This window comes from Rhinatrema bivittatum, chromosome 15 (assembly GCF_901001135.1).
Source record: "Rhinatrema bivittatum chromosome 15, aRhiBiv1.1, whole genome shotgun sequence".
In the NCBI taxonomy this organism is placed as follows: Eukaryota; Metazoa; Chordata; class Amphibia; order Gymnophiona; family Rhinatrematidae; genus Rhinatrema; species Rhinatrema bivittatum.
In genome coordinates, this window is record NC_042629.1 from 56749498 (window position 1) to 56772063 (window position 22566).

The 22566-nt window shown below is 48.4% G+C and overlaps 1 protein-coding gene across 6 annotated transcripts in view; it reads right to left on the reverse strand.

The window, feature by feature from the left end:
* SPEN (spen family transcriptional repressor) overlaps positions 1-22566 on the reverse strand; it is a 294674-nt gene that overhangs the window by 11772 nt on the left and 260336 nt on the right. For all 6 annotated transcript variants that reach the window (XM_029578478.1, XM_029578477.1, XM_029578482.1 and 3 more), the window contains 2 exons: positions 15010-15204; positions 7767-7925 (listed from right to left, as the gene is read on the reverse strand). In XM_029578478.1, the coding sequence (XP_029434338.1) occupies positions 7767-7925; positions 15010-15204 (354 nt within the window). The remainder of the gene's footprint in view (positions 1-7766; positions 7926-15009; positions 15205-22566) is intronic.

Below are 22566 nucleotides of genomic sequence, written 5' to 3' on the forward strand. Positions count from 1 at the left end.
AAACAAATTGTAACCACAGAACACAAATAACCAATGCAACTTGCAATGCGAACTGTGAAAGAACGAAGTAACAAACACAAACATCAGGACGTAGAAATATGAGAGACAGAGGGTAAAAAACGTACATGAGCAGGCGTCTGACCAGCACTTAGCAACCCCGGGCGGGCGTCTGGACTGATCCTAAGTACTACAGGAACGAAAATTAGCAGGTAAGGAATAATTTTCTTTTCCCTGTACGTACTAGGATCAGTCCAGACCGTGGGATGTACCAAAGCTTCCCTAAACCGGGTGGGTCCCTGAAGACCCTGCTCGAAGAACCCTGTCTTCAAAGGAACCCGAATCACCTACCGGTAGTTGCAATCGGTAATGCTTCGAGAAGGTATGCAGCGACTTCCATGTCGCCGTGCGACAGATTTCCTGAATGGGAACGTGTTGAGACTCTGCCCGGGACGTGGCCAGAGCACGCAACGAATGAGCCCGGACCCCCTCCGGGGGCGCCTTCCCGGCACCGATGTAGGCCGAGGAAACCGCATCCTTGAGCCAGCGTGCGATAGTCGTCTTAGACGCTTGCCGTCCTTTCTTATTGCCGGACCAAAGCACAAAGAGATGGTCGGAAGCCCGGAACTCATTGGTCACTTCCAAGTAGCGTAGCAGAGAGCGCTTCACATCGAGATGCCGGAGGGCCTGAGGCGCATCCGACGGGAAGGCCGGCAACTCCACCCACTGGTTCAAGTGGAAGGACGACACCACTTTAGGTAGGAAAGAAGGCACCGTACGAATAGAAACTCCCGAATCCGTGAAGCGTAGAAACGGTTCCCGGCACGAGAGCGCCTGAAGCTCGGAGATGCGTCTCGCCGAGGCTATGGCGACCAGGAACACCGTCTTAAGTGTGACATCTTTGAGGGAGGCCTGCCGCAGTGGTTCGTAGGGAGCCTGTCCAAGGAGGCGGAGAACCAGGTTGAGATTCCAGGAGGGATAGGGATGCCGCACCGGCGGTCGCAGGTGTTTGACTCCCTTGAGGAAGCGCGAGACGTCCGGATGAGACGAAAGGTCAGGATGCCCCGTGGTACGAGCCAGAGAAGCTAGAGCCGAGACTTGCACACGCAGGGAGTTGTAGGAAAGGCCCTTCTCCAAGCCCTCCTGAAGAAAGGCTAGGACCTGACGGAGCGAAGGTGTGGTCGCGGATGCTCCGTGCCCGGCACACCAGATCTCAAACACCTTCCAGACCCGTACATAGGCGACTGAAGTGGAGGTCTTACGTGCCTTAAGCAGCGTGTCTACCACGGTTACCGTGTATCCTTTGCGCAGGAGACTCTGCCTCTCAAAAGCCAAGCCGCGAGACAAAAGTGTTCCGCCTGGTCCGAAAATACCGGACCCTGATGGAGCAGTCGCGGAAGGTGTGACAATCGCAGGGGTCCGTCCACTACCAAGTTGAGTAGATCCGCAAACCACGGACGCCGCGGCCACTCTGGCGCCACCAGGATGACCTGTCCTGGATGATCTTCGATCTTCCGCACCACCTTGCCCACCAGAGGCCACGGAGGAAAGACGTACAGCCGAAGACGAGGGGGCCAAGGTAGAACCAGGGCGTCCACTCCTTCCGCCCCGTGGTCCCTTCTGCGACTGTAGAACCGCGGGGCCTTTGTATTGCACGCCGTCGCCATGAGATCCATGGCGGGCGTTCCCCAGCGCCGAGTGATGAGCGACATTGCCTCGTCGGAGAGAGCCCATTCCCCTGGGTCCAGCGTCTGCCGACTCAGGTAGTCTGCCTGAATATTGTCCACGCCTGCGATGTGGGAGGCCGCTAGACGGTCGAGGAACTGCTCCGCCCAGGCCATGAGACGGGCCGCCTCGACGGCCACACCCGGGCTCTTGGTGCCTCCCTGACGGTTGATGTAGGCTACCGTGGTCGCATTGTCCGAGAGAACGCGGACCACCCGCTGTCGGATGAGGGGCAGGAATTGAATGAGAGCCAACCGGACTGCCCTGGTCTCTAGGCGGTTGATCGACCAGGTCTTCTGTTCCTGTGTCCACTGCCCCTGGGCCGAGCTTCGGAGACACACGGCCCCCCAGCCGGTCAAACTGGCATCGGTAGTGACCACGATCCACTCCGGCGACTCCAGGGGGCACCCCTGTGCCAAGTTCCTGGGGTCCAGCCACCAACGAAGGCTGAGTCTGGCCGCCGGCGGAAGGGGTAGTATTGCCTGATAGTCCTGCGAGACCGGTTTCCACCGCGAGAGTAGCGCCATCTGCAGGGGCCTCAGGTGTGCAAAGGCCCACGGCACTAGGTTGATGGCGAAAGCCATTGATCCCAGGATCTGCAGATAATCCCTCGCTGTTGGAACCGGGAGAGCGGCAAAGTTGCAAATTTGCTCTCTGAGCGTCTGGGCCTTGTCCGGCCGTAAGAAGACCTTGCCTTGAGCGGTGTCGAAGCGCGCGCCCAGGAAGTCCAACTGCTGCGACGGAAGGAGACTGCTCTTGCCGAAGTTGACTACCCAGCCGAGAGACTGAAGAAAGCCGACCACCCTGTCGACTGCTTGCTGCCCTTGAGAGAAGGTCTTCGCTCGGATGAGCCAGTCGTCCAGGTATGGATGTACTAAAATCCCCTCTCTTCGGAGCGCGGCCGCCACAACCACCATTATCTTGGTGAACGTCCTGGGCGCCGTTGCCAACCCGAAAGGGAGGGCCTGGAACTGGAAGTGTTGATCCAGTATCTTGAAGCGGAGGAGCCGGTGATGGACCGGGTGGATCAGAATGTGTAAGTAAGCCTCCGTCAGATCCAGGGAGGCCAGAAACTCTCCCTGATGAACCGCCGCGATGACGGACCGAAGAGTTTCCATACGGAACCGGGGTATCCGGAGGGCCTTGTTGACTTCCTTGAGGTCTAAGATGGGACGAAAGGATCCATCTTTCTTGGGCACCACGAAGTAAATGGAATAATGACCCGAGCCCACTTCTCCGGAGGGGACGGGTGAGATGGCCCCCAGGGCTAGGAGACGGTGCAGTGTGCTTTGTACTCCCACACGCTTGTGACTTGCTCCGCAGGGTGAGAAGACGAATCTTTCTTTGGGGGGATACCGCAAATCCAAAGCGTAGCCTCGCCTTAGAATGTCTAGGACCCATTGGTCCGTGGTGATGTTGGCCCACTCCCCGTAAAACCAGGCTAGTCGTCCTCCGATTCTCGGGAGGGGGGAGTGAGCCGGCCTGACATCATTGGGTAGACTTGCCGGAGGAGCCCGGAGCCGAGGAGTCCCTGGGTGGTCTGCGGCCCCGAAAGGACCGAGTCCATGACTGAGACCTGTTCGAGGGATTTCTCGGCCCCTGAGACCTGGAACCCCGAAATCGCCGTTGAGAGCGGGACCGATTCCTGGAGAAGGAAGTAGACGGACGATACGACCGCTGGCGGTCCTCGGGCAACCTGTGTACGGAATTTTCCCCCAGGGATTTGATGATCTGGTCAAGATCCTCACCGAAGAGGAACCTACCCTTGAAAGGTAGAGACCCTAGGCTGGATTTGGACGAAGCGTCCGCCGCCCAATTACGAAGCCACAGCAGGCGCCTGGCGGAAACAGCCGAAACCATGGTCCTTGCCAGGACTCGTAGTAAATCGTGGAGGGCATCAGCCCCGTAGGCAATGACGGCCTCCAGCCGGTCCGCTTGCGCCGCTTCTTCCGGTGGTAGTTGCTGTGAAGTCAGTAGCTGCTGCACCCACCGAAGCCCGGCTCGCTGGGTAAGGGAGCCACAGATAGCAGCACGGACCCCCAGCGCCGAGACCTCGAAAATCTTTTTGAGGCAGACTTCCAGCTTTCTGTCCTGTACATCCCGGAGGGCCGTTCCCCCTGTCACGGGAATTGTGGTCCTCTTAGTGACGGCAGAGACTGCCGAGTCGACCTTGGGTACCTTAAGCAGATCCAAGAAGTCGCCGGGAAGAGGGTAGAGTTTGTCCATCGCTCTGCCCACTCTGAGAGAGGCCTCCGGCGTGTCCCACTCCCGCACCAAGAGATGGAGGAACGACTCATGAATCGGGAACGTTCGCGCCAGAGGACGTAAGCCCGCCAGGACCGGGTCCCCTTTTGAGCTAGCGGAGGCTACGGAGGGGGCTGGGGGCCCCGGCGGTTCGACGGGCGGATCGAGATCCAATTCCTGGAGGACGTGTGGGATGAGGTCCGACAGCTCCTCCTTACGGAAGATCCGGAGCACCCGTGGGTCGTCACACTCCAGGTGCGCTGCCAGGAGCGAGTCATCGTCAGCCGTGGAGGCCGGATCGTTCCCAGGGTCCTGCGTGGGATCCACTCCGCTGGGTGGAAGAGCCAGGAGCGTCTTATGGCCACTCCCAGATGGCGCTGGGTTGGCCCCCCCCCCCATCAGTCGGGGAATCTTCGCGGGCGTGGGGTTCGCTGGAGCACCCCCTGGGGATCCCCCCGCCGGCTGCAGGCTTTGGAGGTACGCCTGGTGCATCAAAAGGACAAAGTCCGCCGTAAACCCCCCTGCCGGTGGAGGGACTGCGAGCGAGAGGTCAGTGGAGGGGCCCGCAGCGATGGAGGGGGACGATGGCGCTGGTATCGGCCTGAAACGCGGTGAAAAACCATGTGTGGACTCCTCCGCCTCTGAATCAGCCGCGCTTTCCAGCTCTAAGATGGCCGCCGCTCCCGCCAAAGAAGGGGGCGGGGCCTTTCCCCTGGAGCCGCAGCGATCGGAGTTGGACGGCGAAAAAGTCGGGGAAGCCGATCCGGTCTCTCCCCCGGGGAGGCCAACCCCGGAGGGCCCGTCTCGCGATCCGCCCTGCCCCGGGTCGGGGCCGGGAGACCCCTTAAAGCGCTGCATGGCGCGCGGCCGGAGCGAAGAGTCCCCTCAGCGACCGCCCCTAGGCCGGAGCTGAGCTCTGCGCGCCGCGGAGGGAGCGAGCTCGTCCGCCCAGGCTCAACCAGGCACCCTCCCCGCAGGAGCAGCAGGGGAATGAGACTTCCCTGCTGCCGCGGCCCCGGGGAATGAAACGTCGCGGGGCCGAGGGGGAGAGAGTGCGAATCGCGGCGCGCCGGAGGGGAGAGGCTGGCCCCACCAGCATCCACCTAAGCCGTCCGACGGCGACCCTGTAAAGAAAATTTCACAAAAACTCACCGCCGGAAGGGAGGAGAAGAGGGAGAAACAGGTAGGCAAGAAAACATACCCAGTCCCGCTGGCAAGCTGACTAGGACAGGGAGGCCCGGGCAGGGCTCCAGGCTCCCTGAAGTGAGAGGAAAAATTTCCCTTTCTTTTTTTTTTTTTTTTCTATTTAATAAATTTAGCAGCCCAGGTCCGCTTGATCCAGTCAAAGAAGAAATAGGAGAGAGTAAGAAATGTAGCAAAAGCCACACACTGGGGAAGCAAAGGTTCCCCCACTCACATCTGCTGGAGTCAGAGAGATACTGAGGATCCCTAGGGGGTGCACAGGCTTATATGTCAGCACCCCTGGAAGTTTGCTCTGACTCCATCTGCTGGACGGGGGACATAACCCACGGTCTGGACTGATCCTAGTACGTACAGGGAACAAGATATCTGCAGTAAAGGCTAACCTGGACTCCAGCCACTATGCCTTTCTTAGAAAGAGCCTCTTCGTAATCCACCACAGGGATCTGCTACACTCAGCACAAAAAGGCCTGAGCCATGAAACTGCAACAAAGTGCCACCCTGAGCACAAAAGCCAAAACCTCTAACATTTTAAGCTGGATCTCCATCTTACGATCTTGGGAATCCTTAAGAGCACTGTTACCCTCAACAGGAATAGTGGCCTTTCTATTAATAGCCGAAACCAAGGCATCCACCCTGGGCAGCTTCAAAGATCCAAGGCGTCCTCAGGAATAAAGTAAAACTTGGCCATGGCCCCATTAACCTTCAAGCCGGCCTATGGAGCATCCTGTTCCTGAAAGACCAAGGCCTTTACCTTCCAATGAAGAGGTAAAGCCCAAGAGGGACCCCCAAGCCCATCCAATATAGGGTCTTCCCCTTCCTCTTCTGCCCTGTTCTCCTTAATCTCTAGCTTCGCTAACGCTCTTGAGTAAGTATGGCAGGCAATTCCTCTCGTTTAAAGAGTCTAACCACCTTTGGTCATCTCCCTCTGTTACTGCTATTTGCCCTCCCTTTTGGGAGAGACCCAACAGCAGCAGCACCTTTCTCAATTAAAGCAGCTTTGTGCATTAACAATTCAAATTCAGGAGAAAAGGGTTCCTTTTTCCTGCTGTGTCTTCCCAAAGCTGCCCCCTGACTTGACCTGTACAGCCCCCGAAACTCCCCAAACCAGGATGAGAAGAGGCGGCCCAGAAGAATCCTCTGCCTGATTACCCTGCACCGCAGGAGAAATAGGCAAAATAGTTGTTAATCCTGGCTTGCCAGCATCTGCCTGAGACCCTAAGTGGAGCCCTGGGGCTGTTCCTTCATCTTGTCATGGTTCACCTCCATGGCAATCGACCCCTCTCCTAAGGAGCCCTCCCCCACTGCACACACAAAGATTTCAAAGGCCTAACCAGAGATTACCATCCTGCATTCCTCACATGCAGAGCAGTGCTTCAAGCACTGCATGGGAACAGCCATGCTGCATTTGTGGTATGGGAAGAAACAACTGGCTGACCTGTTCTGATCTTTCCCTCCTCCCTCTCTATACCAGTCCGGCAAAATTCTGTCCTGCACCAGGGGAGAAAGGGCCCCTGATCCTCCTGCTTCTCAGAACTTAAGCAGATCCCTGTCACTCACTACTCCTCTGAGGCCTGGCTTATTTTGTTTTTTAAGTTATTTAAAGGGGAATTGCCCCCCAACAATAAAAAAAAAGGCAGCCCAAAGAAAGAAATGTTTCCCTGCAGATGTCTTCTTCAGTCAGGAAAGCCCCAGATCCACTTACAGGGGGGAGGAAGAGGAAAGGGAAAAAAGGACCCTCCTCACGATCAGGTTCCAAGACTAAGAAGGGCCATTGACCTCCTGCTTGGCCCTATTCTACCAGGGGGATAGCTCAAAAAAACATTGTCTAACACCCTTGGGAGCAATTTCAGTACCAAACTGTCCGACTGCAAGTTAGACACCCCTACCATCTGCTGGAGACAGAGAATGCTGACACACTGTAGGTGGCACAGTAACTTGTGTATCAAGTGTACAGTGAGTTTTTGTTCCCTGTCTCCATCTGCTGGTAAGGGAGAAAAACCCATCCGTCTGGATTGGTCTGTTGGACGATCAAGAAGACGACATACAAACAACCGAATAACCTACCTAGATGACTAAACAGAGAAGGAAAAAAAATGACAGCAGGGCACCACAAAGACTAATTCCTGCACTTTTAGCAAGCAAACTGTTCCCTGACAGCAGAAGAAAAAAAAAAGCACATCTGGTGGGCTCCACAAAAAAAGATGGGACTGAAGGAGACTTCTGCATGGGTGCCTGGTAGTATAGCATGCTGCACATCCTCAGTAGGCATGTCACAGTTTCTAGAAACGTTATCAAATTTCCATGCTGGGCTCCATCTGATGATGTCATTCCATGTGTGAAGGCTGCCATCCTACTTATCCTTGAAATTGCACAGTAGGCAAGGGTAATGAAGGGTGATGGCCACAACTAGAACAGTCTAGATGTGAAACTTATATGGCTGACAGCTGGGAGATATCATCAGCTAGAATAGGCAAAGGCAACTAGGCAGATGAGGTGGGCCAAATGGCTCTTGTTGACATCTACTACATATATTACAATTGTTTGTACTATGCCATGCCTGCTCCTTTACTCTCAACTTCTTCTTCCCCTATAATTACCTGATTAGAGCCAGGGTTAGGAACATTGATAATCCCTGCTGCTTGTTTCGCTTGCAGGTAACTGATGAATGCAGCCTTTAATGATTCTGTCTGATTCACTACATCTTCTTGATCACGTCCACAAGGTAATGCCAACAACAGGCAGTAATCACTCTCCACCTAACAAAGGAGAACAATTAGTAGAGTCAGGACTGGCAGGTTCAAATACCAGCACACAGTCAATCAGTCACACAATTTCTGCTGAAAAAAATCTGAATTCTCTTACATTTGATGCAATGTAATTATTAATCAGTGTACAGTTTGCAGCCAATGAAGATTAACTTAGAATTTTCAAAGTTGAGAGACCATCATATATGTATCCCGTGGCTTGTGCAAACAGCACTTTGCTCAACAGTTGTCCACTTTAATCATCGACCTCTTATCATGCCCTCTCTTTTATATTTTTTTTGAGATGCATTAAAATTGACAGACTTGCATAATGCTTGTACAGAACTTATCCAGTGTCAGCAGTGTATTCCTAAGTTGCCTGGTACAGTTCTATGTCTGAAGCTCAGTTCTGCTTCAGTCCAAAAGAGAACCACCATGTTATAAATGATAGCTTTTATGACAACAAATCAAATTAAAATTTAAGGACTGATGCCGATAGTGGTAGCAGTAATCTAGACAATGTTAATATAAGCTATGCAAAGCTCTCTTCAGTGAGACCAATGGGTATCATCATATAAAGTTTAAATCCAAAACTGCTCTCCTGTGTTGAGAATGACATCTCTATTTTCCTCAGGGCAGGTAATGCCCACCTTTTTTTTTTTTTTTTAATTGTCCACTTTCATTATAGATGATGCCAGACTCAAGTAGCATTTATTTATTTATATTCTGCTTTTCAAGCACTTCCAAGCGGATTACATTAAGGTACTATCCCCAGTGGGCTAACAATCTAGGACCTGATTTACTAAGGCTTTTCTTCCATTTTGTGTCTGTGGAAAAAATGCTTAATAAATGAGGCTCTAAGGGGCCAATGTAATAAGACCCGCAGCAAAAACAGGTACTTGTTATGTACACGGGTTTTGATCACTGCACATGGCTGAAACTGCCACTTCCGTGGGATGTAAAAAAAAATAAATTATGCGAATGACTGGCACTCAAAACCCGCGCCGATAATCCATGAGTGACCGAGCAAATGGGTCTCCAAATTAAGAGAAAGTATGACCCTGGAAAGTATTTTTAATATTTCAAATAACTGTACTGCAGAAAACATGGCAAATATTTTCATGGATGCTAATTCACAACAATCTTGCCACTCTTCTGACTTGTATTTGTCCGCCCAGGGAAGTGCCTATCTCGGACGCCGTGAAAAGCGATTTGCTACACTGGCCACTCTGAAGCAGAGATAGGCGCTCAGTCAGGCACTTATCAGGCCGCTCGTGCTCTTCTGTTTCTGGTAGAAAAATCTGCACGATTGGGCGCCCAGAAAGGCACCTAACATACCTTGCCGTTTGGGCGCTCAGCTAGGCACTTAGTTGCTCACATATCTACATGATTGGGTGCCCAAAAAGTACCTAAGGAAGCACCTTAAGCTGGCCGTTCCGACGCCCAGAAAAGCACCTAGCTTGGTGGCCACTTGGACGCCAAGACAGGCGCTCAGCTAGGTGGTTTTCAGGATGCTCGGATGCCGACACAGCCCCCCCCCCCCGAGTCGGCGCCGACACTTAACTCGTGCCCTGACCATGGCGGTAAAAAACCCATATTAAAAAACCCGCACTAGCGCAGCTCCCTGCACTGCCTATGATTAGCTAATCACCTCCTTTGCATACCGTCAGCATGCATTCACGCAGGAAAATCCGTGGGTCTGTGAGCACATTCGTACGCGCTATTTTCCCCGTGCACATAACCCTTATTTCATCCCAGTATAGAGCTTTGCGCGGGAAAACTCGCTTACAAGCGCGCGTACACAAACTCGCAGCAGCTTCAGTGCACCTTTAGTACATCAGCCCCTAAGTTTGTACCTGAGTCAATGGAGTGCGACTTGCCCAAGGTCACAATAAGCAGCAGCAGGATTTGAAACCTGGTTTCTGTAGTTTGCAGCCCACTACTTTACCTGCTGGGCCAGCAATTCTCAACCGGCAGGGTGTGTCACGCACTTCCACTGGCCTGGATGCTCTTTTCTCGCTCTCTTTTCACCTCAAAGAGAGAGAAAGACATCCTCCTATTGCTGCTGTTACTGCCTAGGCTATCAGCATGCTCAAGCCTGGACGGGAAAGGCACCAGTGTCAGTAGCAGCTGGCAACTGTATCATGGCCCTTCCTTTTTCACACCCACATGACCCGGAAGAGGAAGTGATGTGTAGTTGGGGCATGGGAAGAGGAAAGGGCCATGCTACATTCAAAAGTAGCAGCAACATCAGCCTGAGGAGCAGAGAGGGCCAGGAGAAAAACAGAACATCAGCTGATGAACCGCGACTGGAGAGAGCAGTTTTATTCTCAGTGGCTGATGGTATTCTTTTTTAGACCTCAGGGGCTGGAGGAGGTGGCTGCTGCAGCTCCCATTTGTACTCCGGGGGAGGGGGGGGGGGGGGGAGTGAAATTGAGAGCGAGCCAGCATGTGTGTGTGTGAAAGAATGTGTTTGACCGTGAACTTGCGTGTAAGAGAGATCATGTGTGTGTGAAAGATATAGCATGTGTGTGAATAAGAATGCATGTAAGTGAGAGCGTGCATGTATGTGATTGAGAGAGACTCTGGTCAGGGAGGTGACTCGTGTGAGTGTGAGAGAGACTGGTCAGGGAGGTGACTGGTGTGAGACAGACTGGTCAGGGACGTGACTGGTGTGCATGAGAGAGAGACTGGTCAGGGAGGAGACTGATGTGTGAGAGTGAGACACTGGTCAGAGAGATGACTGGTATGTGAGAGACAGAAACCGGTCGGGGGTGTGACTGGTATGTGTGTGTGTATCTGTGTATGTATGTGTGTAAGAGACAAAGAGACTGGTCATGGGCCCTAAGGAAGCAGACCGGGAGGACAGAGCTTCAGCAGCCACTACTGCTTCTGGGGTGTGATATTGGTCTGAAAAGAAAAGTAGTAGGAGAATTGCTGAAGAGGGTAAATTAAGGTGGCTTTTTAAGTTCTTTCTTTTTGATTGACTGTCATTTTAATTATTGGGTATTTTGTGATGTCTGCTGTTTGAAATATTTTATTGGTGTTTGGAGAAATTTTAATAATCTTTATGAGTTTTTAATTATTGGATATTACTCAGTTGTTTTGAAATATTCATTCTCTATTAATCTAGTTTTACAATTATTTTATATTTCTTGAGGAATGTATAAATACAAATGTGCAGAGAAAAACTGAACTGGAAATAGCAAGAAGCCAAACTCTGTATGCAGTGCAACAATGGAAAAACAAAAACATTAGCTTTATGGTTTCTTTATTCTGTATTTGGTCAGGTTATTTATTTATTTATTTAAAATTTTTATATACCGGCATTCATGTTACAAACACATCATGCCGGTTTACATATAACAGGGGTGTACAATGAACAGTTGAGTAACCTATTGGTGTGGAAGGAAGCAGTTACAAATAACAAGGTAATAGAACTGGGAGAAGAGAAGAAATGGAGCGTATAACATTAGATGAAGGTATTTACATTAGCAGAAACATATTTACATGAGTAAGTGGTAGATATGGCTGAATAGAATTAATCGGTGTCCGGGAATGCTTTTTTAAACAGCCAGGTCTTAAGTCTCTTCCTGAAGGTTGGGAGGCTGGGCTCCTGTCTAAGGTCCGGAGGGATGGAGTTCCACAGAAGGGGGCCAGCTGTTGAGAAGGCCCGATCTCTCAAGGTAATGTGTCTGGTGGTTTTGGCTGGGGGCACTTGAAGAGATCCACTGAGTGCGTTTCTTGTTGGTCTGGAGGAGTTGTAAATTTGGAAAGGGACTTGTAAGTCTAGAGGGGTGTGTTGATGGATAGTTTTGTATATTATGGAAAGAGATTTGTAGAGGATTCTAAAGTGAACAGGCAACCAGTGGAGATCTTTTAGGATTATTAGGTTATTCTGAAAATCTTTCAGGATTATTAGGTTATTAGGTTATTTAGGATTATTAGGTTATTCTGAAAGCTTGTTTCTGTGTAGGAACTAGAGCATCTGTTTTCCTAATAGGAGGTGTATTGGTGTTTAGGGCCTGGTTTAATATTTCTAGTGTTGCCATTTCATAATTTTGAATGTGTTCCATAATACAGGTGCAACTTTTATGGATTAGTGTGTGTGAATTATTGCAGATCCTGGGAGTGAGTTAGGTGCTATATTTCTGTTTCCATTTTTCCAGATTTGCACTGCATGCAGAGTGGCCTTTTTAGGTTTCCAATCCAGTTTCTGTCTCCATCTTTGTAATATATGGTCTTTCTGTATTTGGTGAAGGTTGGTTTTGAGTGTGTGACCAAGGTGAGGTATTTTACTAGCATGTAGGCATTTGTATCAGTCTTATTTGTTGTGTTTTCTCAATAGTATATGCATTGGTAGTGAACTGCTGTCTTTTCGTAAGTAGGGCTATTGAGCCCGGTAGTAGGAGTTTGTCTTGCTGTTACTGAAATGACACCAGAATATCTTTTTTCTACAGCAAGTTGTACAGGGAATGTCCTAGGCTCTGCTTTGTACCTATTATTGTGGGTCAGGTGGTGTTTCTGTAGATGTAGAGTGTATGTTTACATTTAGCCCCATGACTCTCATCTGTCAGTGTGGACGCATGTGAGAACCAACTGTCAGGTGTGTCCTGACATAAAAAGGTTGAGAACCACAGCACTGGGCTACTCCTCCACTCCGGAACAGAGCTTAGAAACATGGAGCTATGTTGGTCAATTTAGAAGGATGCTGATACAACATTCGTAAGTACTAAATAAGCATTATTTAAGATTTTGTCAATTTTAATGCAGCATAAAAAATATTTTAAAAGTGGACATAAGAGACCAATGATTATAGCTGGAAACAGTTGAGTAAAGTTCTGTTTGCACAGGCCATAGGAACTATGTGTGATGATCTCACTACTTTGAAAATTCTATTTGCAAGTTCATGATCAGTTCCAGAATAGAATATTGAAGAGGTGGATATAGTACAGGACTGGGCAAGAAGAAGAGCCACAAACAAGTTGGGTGTTCAGGATTATCTACAACGAATATGCATAAAATAGATTTGCATGTCTGCCTCCATTGTATGGAAATCTCTCTCATGCATATTCACTGAAGACATTCAGAAAACCAGGCTTATTTGTGGCCATCCCTGATACAGAACATCTTGTTCCATTTAAGTTTCTATCTGAACTAAGTTTTTGTTATTGATCATTTTAACAGCTGAAGAGACATTTCTGTTCATATCTCAGATCAGCCCAAACTCCTGGGTTTTCTCTCCCTGCCAGATGGAGAGAGAAGATAAGCTTTACTGACACTTAACCTAGAGCGCCACTTGGAATCCCTCAATAATTTCTCTGTCTCCAGCAGATGGAAGAGGTTTAAAACCTGCAGTCTGTAGTTAAAAAAAGAAAAAAAAAAAAAAAGGAAGAGGAAGATGGCTTTCCTTCAGGAGCTTCCGCTCCTCTGGTGAGGGCCATCCTCCCTGGTTGAGGGGAGGAGCAGGAGGTTGGTGACCCATGGTGCTGGTTTGTCCCTGGACACTGAAGAGGTTTCGATTAGCTGGTAGATCCCTCGATCGCCTGAGAGCTTTCTGGAACCAGTTGTCGCTCTGCAGCATTCAGGAAAGTACTTTTGTTTTTATCTATTGCAAAAAAAAAAAAAAAAAGGCCTGATCGTTTTACATGGAGAGGGTTTCTCCACTTTGGCTGGCTCTGTGAGTGATCGGTGATCACACCAGACATAGGTGAGAGCTGGCAGTAGCTGGGGGTCCCAGCATTGATGAGACTGCTGCTGCAAGCGATGAGACAGTGCACGTGGGACACACATGGCGCCAACCAAGGATCACGGCAAGGCCTGCTGCTCATGTGGCGATACACATACTCATCTCATCCATGTGAATTTGTGCTTGCACTCCATCTCTGGGGAGAAGGCAGCTCGGTCGGTGTAGGCTACGTTTCCGCATGCAAGAGTGCAGACTCTCCACTTCGGTGCTTAAAAGGCCTGCAAGATTGTTGGGAGCTGCCACAGATTCTTTTCCTGTGAGTACGGGAAGGGCGGCCATCTTGAGTGCAGTTGCAGTAGCACGGGAAGCTCCCTTATAACCTGCTGTGCAGAGTCACGAGGAGAGGCTGGAAGCTTTGGGAGATGAGGAGGTCTTAATTTAGGAGCAGGCAGATTCTCAGACTTTTTCCTTGGATTTTGTATTATTTCTCCACAGATCCTATCTGGTTAGAAAGGCAGTGTGGAGAAGTATCCTCATTCCCAGGGTCAGCTACAAGGTGACAAGTCCTGCAAAAGACATTGTCCAACATCCAGAAGGTGCTTGGCTTGGCTAAGCAGTGAGGTGGCCCCATGGAGGAGTCCGAGGACTCCAGGACTCCGAGGGCAATGTTCCGCCATATGGTCTCCGGGCAGAGTCTTGTCAGGACTTTTCAAATCCAGATCTGGAGGTGAAGCTGGTCACTGAAGGGGCAACCCTAAGGTGGTCCCGGTGGTTTCGCAGGGAAGAGTTGTGGCCCTTGATTCCACATGTGCTTAAACAGCTAGGCATCAAACTTCCTCTGGTGGAGTTGGACCAGGAAAGGGTGTACCCCATTATGGTTGGCTTGAGAGGTCTGGCTAAAGCTTTTCCCTTCCACAAGTCAGTAAATGCATATTTTTCCAGCAAAAACTACTTGCAGAAAAAGCAGGAGCAAGTGACTGTGCATATTTTGTACCTGCAGCAAGTTTAAAACCAAAAATATGCATCACTTTGCATAAGAACATAAGAAATTGCCTTGCTGGGTAAGACCAAGGGTCCATCAAGCCCAGTATCCTGTTTCCAACAGAGGACAAACCAGGCCACAAGAACATGGCAAGTACCCAAACACCAAGATCATCCCATGCTACTGATTGCCAGTAATAGCAGAGGCAAATTGGTGCAAAGCCTGCAGGTAAAAAGTATGTTCAATCTTTGTTGCAATGCAGACAATTTAAAAATTTCCCCAATGAACTGAACTTCTTTTCACTTAGTGGCTCCACGGGTCAGACTCTTAAAAAAGGAAATGCTGAAATCATCCATCAGCACAATGATAGCTTCACCATACCTCACCCTCCAAGTTATACTCTGGTGCTGTAAACAGTTTCTTACCATCATCCTGCGTGCTACACCCTCCAGCTGCGAAGCTTCTAGCCTCATGCGTTGGGCAATTCTCAATGGAGGACCTCCCTCTGGTGCCGGCAAAGACCGATGTGCAAGAACATTGTTACCAGAGACAAAATGAAGCTGAACTGCAGCAGTATCATTCTTTAGTGCTAGAAGACCCTGCCACACAATTGGGTATTTCTGCAGAAATAGTAAGAAGGAGAACATGATCATATTGCTGAGAGACTATTATGGAAAGAGTACTTTGAAGTTTTAATAAGATTGGGAAGGATAGTCTTATAAAACAATTACAGCATATGACTTGAGGAATTAAAGCGAAATATGGATTCTCATTTTATGAACACAATCACTGGTTAATGGGAAATTCTCGTGTCACTATGTAAAAGTTAACCTTTGCACTTCTGAAAAATGGTTATGTGACTTTTAGCTTGAACCTGTTCTATTTATGTATTAAAAATCAGTATGACATAAGCTCAATGCATTATGAAAACAGAACATAAGGCACAAGGATGGGCACAGACAAGATGGACCTTATAGACTATCATATTTATAGGAAAATTGGTTCTTACCTGCTAATTTTCATTCCTGTAATACAACAGATCAGTCCAGACAAGTGGGTTTATTCATCCCTACCTGCAGATGGAGGCAGAGGACAAATCTTTGGGCACTGCTACATATCCAAGAGTGCCACCTGCAGTCCCCTCAGTATTGACCTGTATCTAAGCTAAGATAATATAACAGAGCGAACCAACACCCCTGGGATGGATACCCCTAAACTGGATAGCTACCAACCAAATTAAACATTGAAACTCCAGTAACAGTTAACAATCCCAACAGATCTTTGAAAAAAACTCTTCTTATGAGCCTAAAAAGATCTAGGCATCATAGTGGATAATACTTTAAAATCATCGGCTCAGTGTGCTGCAGCAGTCAAAAAAGCAGAATGTTAGGAATTATCAGGAAGGGAATGGTTAATAAAACGGAAAATGTCATAATGCCTCTCTATCGTTCCATGGTGAGACCGCACCTTGAATACTGTGTACAATTCTGGTCGCCACATCTCAAAAAAGATATAGTTGAGATGGAGAAGGTACAGAGAAGGGCAACCAAAATGATAAAGGGGATGGAACAGCTCCCCTATGAGGAAAGGCTGAAGAGGTTAGGGCTGTTCAGCTTGGAGAAGAGACGGCTAAGGGGGGATATGATAGAGGTCTTTAAGATCATGAAGGTCTTGAACGAGTAGTTGTGACTTGGTTATTTACACTTTCGAATAATAGAAGGACTAGGGGGCATTCCATGAAGTTAGCAAGTAGCACATTTAAGACTAATCGGAGAAAATTCTTTTTCACTCAATGCACAATAAAGCTCTGGAATTTGTTGCCAGAGGATGTGGTTAGTGCAGTTAGTGTAGCTGGGTTCAAAAATGTTTTGGATAAGTTCTTGGAGGAGAAGTCCATTAACGACTATTAACCAAGTTTACTTAGCCACTGCTATTAATTGCATCAGTAGCATGGGATCTTCTTAATGTTTGGATAATTGCCAGGTTCTTGTGGCCTGGTTTGGCCTCTGTTGGAAACAGGATGCTGGGCTTGATGGACCCTTGGTCTGACCCAGCATGGCAGTTTCTTATGTTCTTAAGGCCCAGCAGCAGAACAAACAGTCTTTTGGCAAAGATACCGAGGGTGGGCCTCTGGACTGATCCTAGTATTACAGGAACGTAAATTAGCAGGTAAGAACCAATTTTCCTTTCCTGAACATACCCAGATCAGTCCAGACAAGTGGGATGTACCAAAGCCCCCCTATACCGGGCGGGAACCTGAAAGACCTGCTCTCAGCACACTCTCACCAAAAGGAGTTGCCTCAGGGGCAAGCACATCTAAGAGGTAATGCTTGGTGGAAGTGTAAAGCGAGGACCAAACCGCGGCCCTACACACTCGGCCCACGATGCTGCCTGAGTGCAAGCAGAATGAGCTTTAAGCCTCACAGCCACTGTGCGGCCCTTGGAAATGTAGGCCGAAGAAAGTTTCTTTCATTCAGCGAGCTAAAGAAGCCTTAGATGCTTTCTCTCCCTTCTTAGGTTTCCCGAAAGAACAAATAGATGACCAGTCCAGATATCCCGGTAACTCCACCGTCTGATTCACATGAAAGCATAAACCACCTTAGGGAGGAATGAAGGCACCATACATGTTGGTCGAGATCCGCAAGAAAGGATCGATTTAAGAAAGGGCTTGCAATTCCGAGATCCATCTAGCCGAGCAAATGGCCACCAAAAAGACAGTCTTCAGGTAAGAACCTTTAAAGATGCTTGAGCTAAAGGTTCAAAAGGATCCTCTCGCAGAGAACTCGCAACACCAATTTGAGATTACACTCCGGACACATGTTCCGTAGAGGGGGACAAAGATGTTTAATATCCCTCAAAAAACGCACGTCAGGATGGGAAGCCAAAGACTTGCCCTGCACCTTCCCTCGGAGGAAACCCAGAGCCGAAACCTGGACTCTAAGCGAGCTATAAGCCAACCCTTTGGACAAGCCCTGCTGCAAAAAGGACAAAATGTGCAGGACAGAAACCAGCAGTGGATCCAAATCCTGTTGCCCACACCAGGATTAAAAAATCTTCCATACTCTGCAATAGGCAAGGAAAGTAGCCGGATGTCTAGCCTGAAGGAGAGTAGAACTAACCGGTTCCAAATACCTCTTCAGACGCAACCGCCACCTCTCAAATGCCAGGCCGCGAGACAGAAGCGATACGCCCGATCCGAAAATATGGGACCTTGACGCAGTAGCCCCTATAAGTGAGCTAGATGCAGAGGCTCTTCCACGGCTAGATGTACCAGATCTGCGAACCACGGGCGTTGCAGCCACTCTGGCGCTATGAGAACCACCGAACCTGGATGAGCGTCTACCACAGAGGGAAAACTTTCAGAAGGATTCCGGACAGCCACGGCCACCAGCGGCCTGTCTGTCATCGGGCCTGAAGAAAAAACTCTGTTCGCTGAATTCGCGGGGGTGGGGTGTCTCACCATTTTTATTTATTTATTTTATTTAGCATTTTTATATACCGACTTTCCAATAACAGAATTACTGATCAATTCGGTTTACATTTTAACAGAACAATAACATTGACAAGTAAATGTCTTACAAAGAACAGGTCGATATAACTTGGATAAGTAAATATGGGGTTAACCAGTAAAGATACATTGCCTAATATAGGTATAAGTAAAAGATACAGTGCCTAATGTAGGTTAAATAAACAGTTGCTAATTATAAGACTAGGTTATGTCTTCGACTGCCATAGATTAAGTGAGTTCTATAGATGATCTAAATAGCTCTCAGGTGGGTAATCATTGGCCGAGATGTTCCACAGGAAGCTGTTATGGGAAAGCTTGGTTGAACAACCAAGTCTTGAGTCTTTTTTTAAATGTAGATGAGCATTGCACTGCTCTGAGTTCTGGTGGGAGAGAGTTCCAGATTTTGGGGCCCGCTGTAGAGAAGGCTCTTTTGCTTAATGCTGACTTCATCGGTAGTGTATGTAGGTTGTTTTTATAGGCTTGTCTTACTGGTCTGGAGGAGGTGTGGAATCGGAGAGGGATTTTGAGCTCGAGTGGTGCCAAGTTGTGTAGAGCCTTGTGGGTTATTGAGAGCACTTTGAATAGTATTCTGAATTTCACGGGTAGCCAGTGTAGGGTTTTCAAAATAGGTGATATGTGGTCTCTTTTATTGGACTTGGTTAAGATCCTTGCTGCTGCGTTTTGCAGCATCTGTAGGTTAAGATCCTTGCTGCTGCGTTTTGCAGCATCTGTAGGGGTTTTATGGCGTTAGCGGGGAGGCCTAGTAGAAGCGAGTTGCAATAATCTATTTTCGTGAGAATGATAGCTTGTAGCACTAAACGGAAATCTTGGAAATGGAGGAGAGGTCTCAACCTTTTCAAAACTTGTAATTTGAAGAATCCATCCTTTACGATATTATTTGAGAGAGATCTGTAATTCATTTGATTATCAAGGATAACCCCTAGATTTCTGACTTGTGTGGACATTGTTAATTGAGAAGACAAGATGGTACTGGGATGTGTGTGGGTTCCGTCTTGGGAGATGAGTAGGTATTCTGTTTTGCTTTGATTTAGAATCAGATTGAGGCTCGTGAGCAAGTTGTTGATGGCTAGTTGGCAAGAGTTCCAGAAGTCCAGGGTTTTTTGGAGAGATTCAGTGATAGGAATCATTATCTGCACATCGTCTGCGTATAGGTAGTGTATGAGATTTAGATTAATGAGGAGCTGGCAAAGTGGTAGAAGGTATATATTGAATAAGGTTGGAGAAAGTGACGAGCCTTGTGGGACTCCTAAGGTGCAGGTGACTGGTTGCGAAACTTCCTTGTTGACCTTGACCTTGTACTGTCTGTTCTGTAAGAATGATTTGCACCATTTGAGGGCCTCATCTCTGATGCCTATGTCTGACAGACGATCTATTAATGTGTTATGATTGACCGTGTCAAATGCCGCCGAGAGATCAAGTAGGATGAGAAGACAAGGGTGTCGGTTTTCCAGGTTTAGTAATATGGAGTCCGTTAGTGAGATAAGTAGAGTTTCCGTGCTTCGTGATTGGCGGAAACCGAACTGAGCTGGAGACAAAATGTTGTTATCGTTTAGGTATTCAGTTAGTTGTTTGTTTACAACACGTTCCATGATTTTTGCGATGAAAGGTAGATTTGCAATTGGGCGAAAATTGGATGGGTTTTCTGGAGAAAGACTAGATTTTTTTAGTAGTGGTTTTACGATTGCCATTTTTAGTGGATCAGGTACTAGCCCTTGGGAGAAGGAGCAGTTGATGATTTGTGCAATGGGTTTGGAGATGGTTTTAGCGCAGGCGATGAGTAGATTGGTGGGTATGGAGTCCTGAGGGTGTGAAGAAGGTTTGAGCTTTTTTAAGATATTTTCGATCTCTAAGGATGAGGTCGGTTCGAATTCCCTAAGGCTAACCTTTTGTGATGGGACAGCAGCTCGAGGTGTAACTGGTGAAGTGTTGATATTATTCTTGGACTGAGTTAGGAGTTTTGGGATCTTATTTTTAAAGTAGGTAGCCAGTTCTTCTGCTTTGCTTGCTGCTTTATCATCTGGTATGGATGTCAAAGCGGGTTTAGTGAGTGATGATACCAAAGAAAAAAGCGCCCTGGGGTCGAAGATGAAGTGGTCCATGCGGCCGTCGCTGGACAGAGGGCGCACTGCTGCGTGCAGTCGCCGCTGCAATGTAAACAAAGTAAGAGGCACTTTCTCCCGTTGGGAGGCACCCTCCTAATGTGCCAGAGGCCGATCCTTCCCCCAGCACAGACCAAATCTTCTGGGGCCAACCCCCCATGATCCCACCGAGAAGGCTACCTGACAGGCAGCCCAGATACTCAGTCTGAGCTGCCACTGCTGAGCCTCTTAAGACTTTTTTTTTTTTTTTTTTTTAAAGGAACCACAGCAGCTAGAAAATCAAAGGAAAAGAACCCCAAAGGGGGATACTTCCCTGAATCCCCATGGGCAGGAGGGGGGTGGGGGACTTCAGGTCCCACTGAGGGAATCAATCCTCTGGCTGTCAGCGATCCCAGGGTCGCGGCCTAAAATCTGCCAGGGGTATCCAGCCACCTGTTAAGAGAGGTTGCCCTTCAAGTTTTTCTCTGTCTCCATCTGCTGGAAAGGAGGCATAAGCAACAGTCTGGACTGATCCGGGTACGTACAGGGAACCCCCATTCACCCGACTATACCCAAGGAATGGCCCTCCACAGGAACCTGGCACCTCAGGGTGCAGAAAGCAGAGTTGCCAACCTGTAACAGGTGTTCTCACAGGACAGCAGAATGTTAATCCTCACATATGGGTGACATCATCAGGATGGAGCCCAATCACAGAAAACTTTTGTCAAAGTTTCTAGAACCTTGACTGGCACCTACTGGGCATGCCCAGGATCGCACCAACCCTGCATCCAGCAGGGGTCCCCCTTCAGTCTCGTCTTATAGTAAAAGTATTGTGAAAAATAAGAAAACGTAACAAACCCAACACCGCGGGGTGACGGGCGGGTTTCGTGAGGACTAACATCCTGTTGTCCTGTGAAAACACCTGTTACAGGTAAGCAACTCTGCTTTCTCACAGGACAAGTAGGATGGTAGTCCTCACATATGGGTGAGTACCGAGCTGAGGATGCATGAGCAATGCACCAAATGTACCTAAAGACGTGCAACAGGCACAACAACTGGGATGAAAATTTGGTTAAAAGGGCATCCTGAACCCTGAAGGGTCGGTGGAAGGTTGTTGGTACAATAATTGGCAAATAAGTTGCATAAAAAAAAAATCAATACCCAACCCTACCGACAGTCCTAAATTCGATACCCAACTCCACGCCTATGTTTTATGCCAATGCCTACATTAGGCTTTATATATTGTATCTATGTTATAATCCCCATATATTTATTTCCAAGTTATTTCTTCCTGTTCATTGTAAGACAATTACTTGTCACTGTTAAAGTTTAAAATGTAAACCGAATTGATCAGTAATTCTGTTATTGGAAAGTCGGTATAGAAAAGCTATAAATAAATAAATAAATAAATAGGACAGACTGGTCGAAGATGGAATCTTGTCTGCCAGCCTTGTCTAAGCAATAATGGGCTGCAAAAGTATGGAGAGAGCTCCAGGTAGCAGCTTTACAAATGTCAATAAGTGGCACAGAGTGGAGGTGCGCTACTGAAGTCGCCATGTCCTTGATAGAGTGTGCTTTGACAATGTCTTGGAGCAGAATGCCTGCCTGCTGATAGCAAAAGGAAATACAGTCCGCTAACCAGGAGGAGAGGGTTTGCTTTCCCACAGGTTTACCCAATTTGATGGTATCAAAGGAGACAAACAATTGAGTGGACTTTCTGTGGGTGGCTGTACGGTCTAGGTAGCCTGTTCTCCTGGGTTTGAACTCTGATACTACCTTAGGCAAAAACTTAGGGTGAGTGCGGAGTACTACCCTGTCCTGCAGAAGTTTAGTGTAAGGCAGGTAGGTGACTAATGCCTGTAACTCACTAACTCTGCGAGCGGATGTGATCGCCAGAAGAAAAATCACCTACCAGGTGAGATAGCGGAGATCACAGGATTGGAGAGGCTCAAACAGCGGTTTCATGAGCCACCCCAAAACCACGTTGAGGTCCCAAGAAGGGGCCGGAGGGCGCAATGGCGGTTTTAGGTGCAGCAAGCCCCTCAAAAAGCATGTTACATGGGGTTGTACCGATATGAAGACATCCCCGACACCTTTATGGAAGGCGGCCATCGCACTGACATGCACCCTGATAGAGGAAGTTTTCAGGCCTGACTCTGACAGGTGCCAGAGATAGTCCAGAAACTTCGCAGTGGAACAAGTGAAGGGGGTCGATGGACATGGAAGTACACCATACCGTAAACCTGTTCCATTTATAGCGATAAAACTTTCTTGTGGAAGGCTTTCGAGAAGCTACCAGGACATGGGAAACCGGCTCTGAAAGGTTAAGAGGTTGAAGAATTAATCTTTCAACATCCAGGCAGTCAGAGATATGG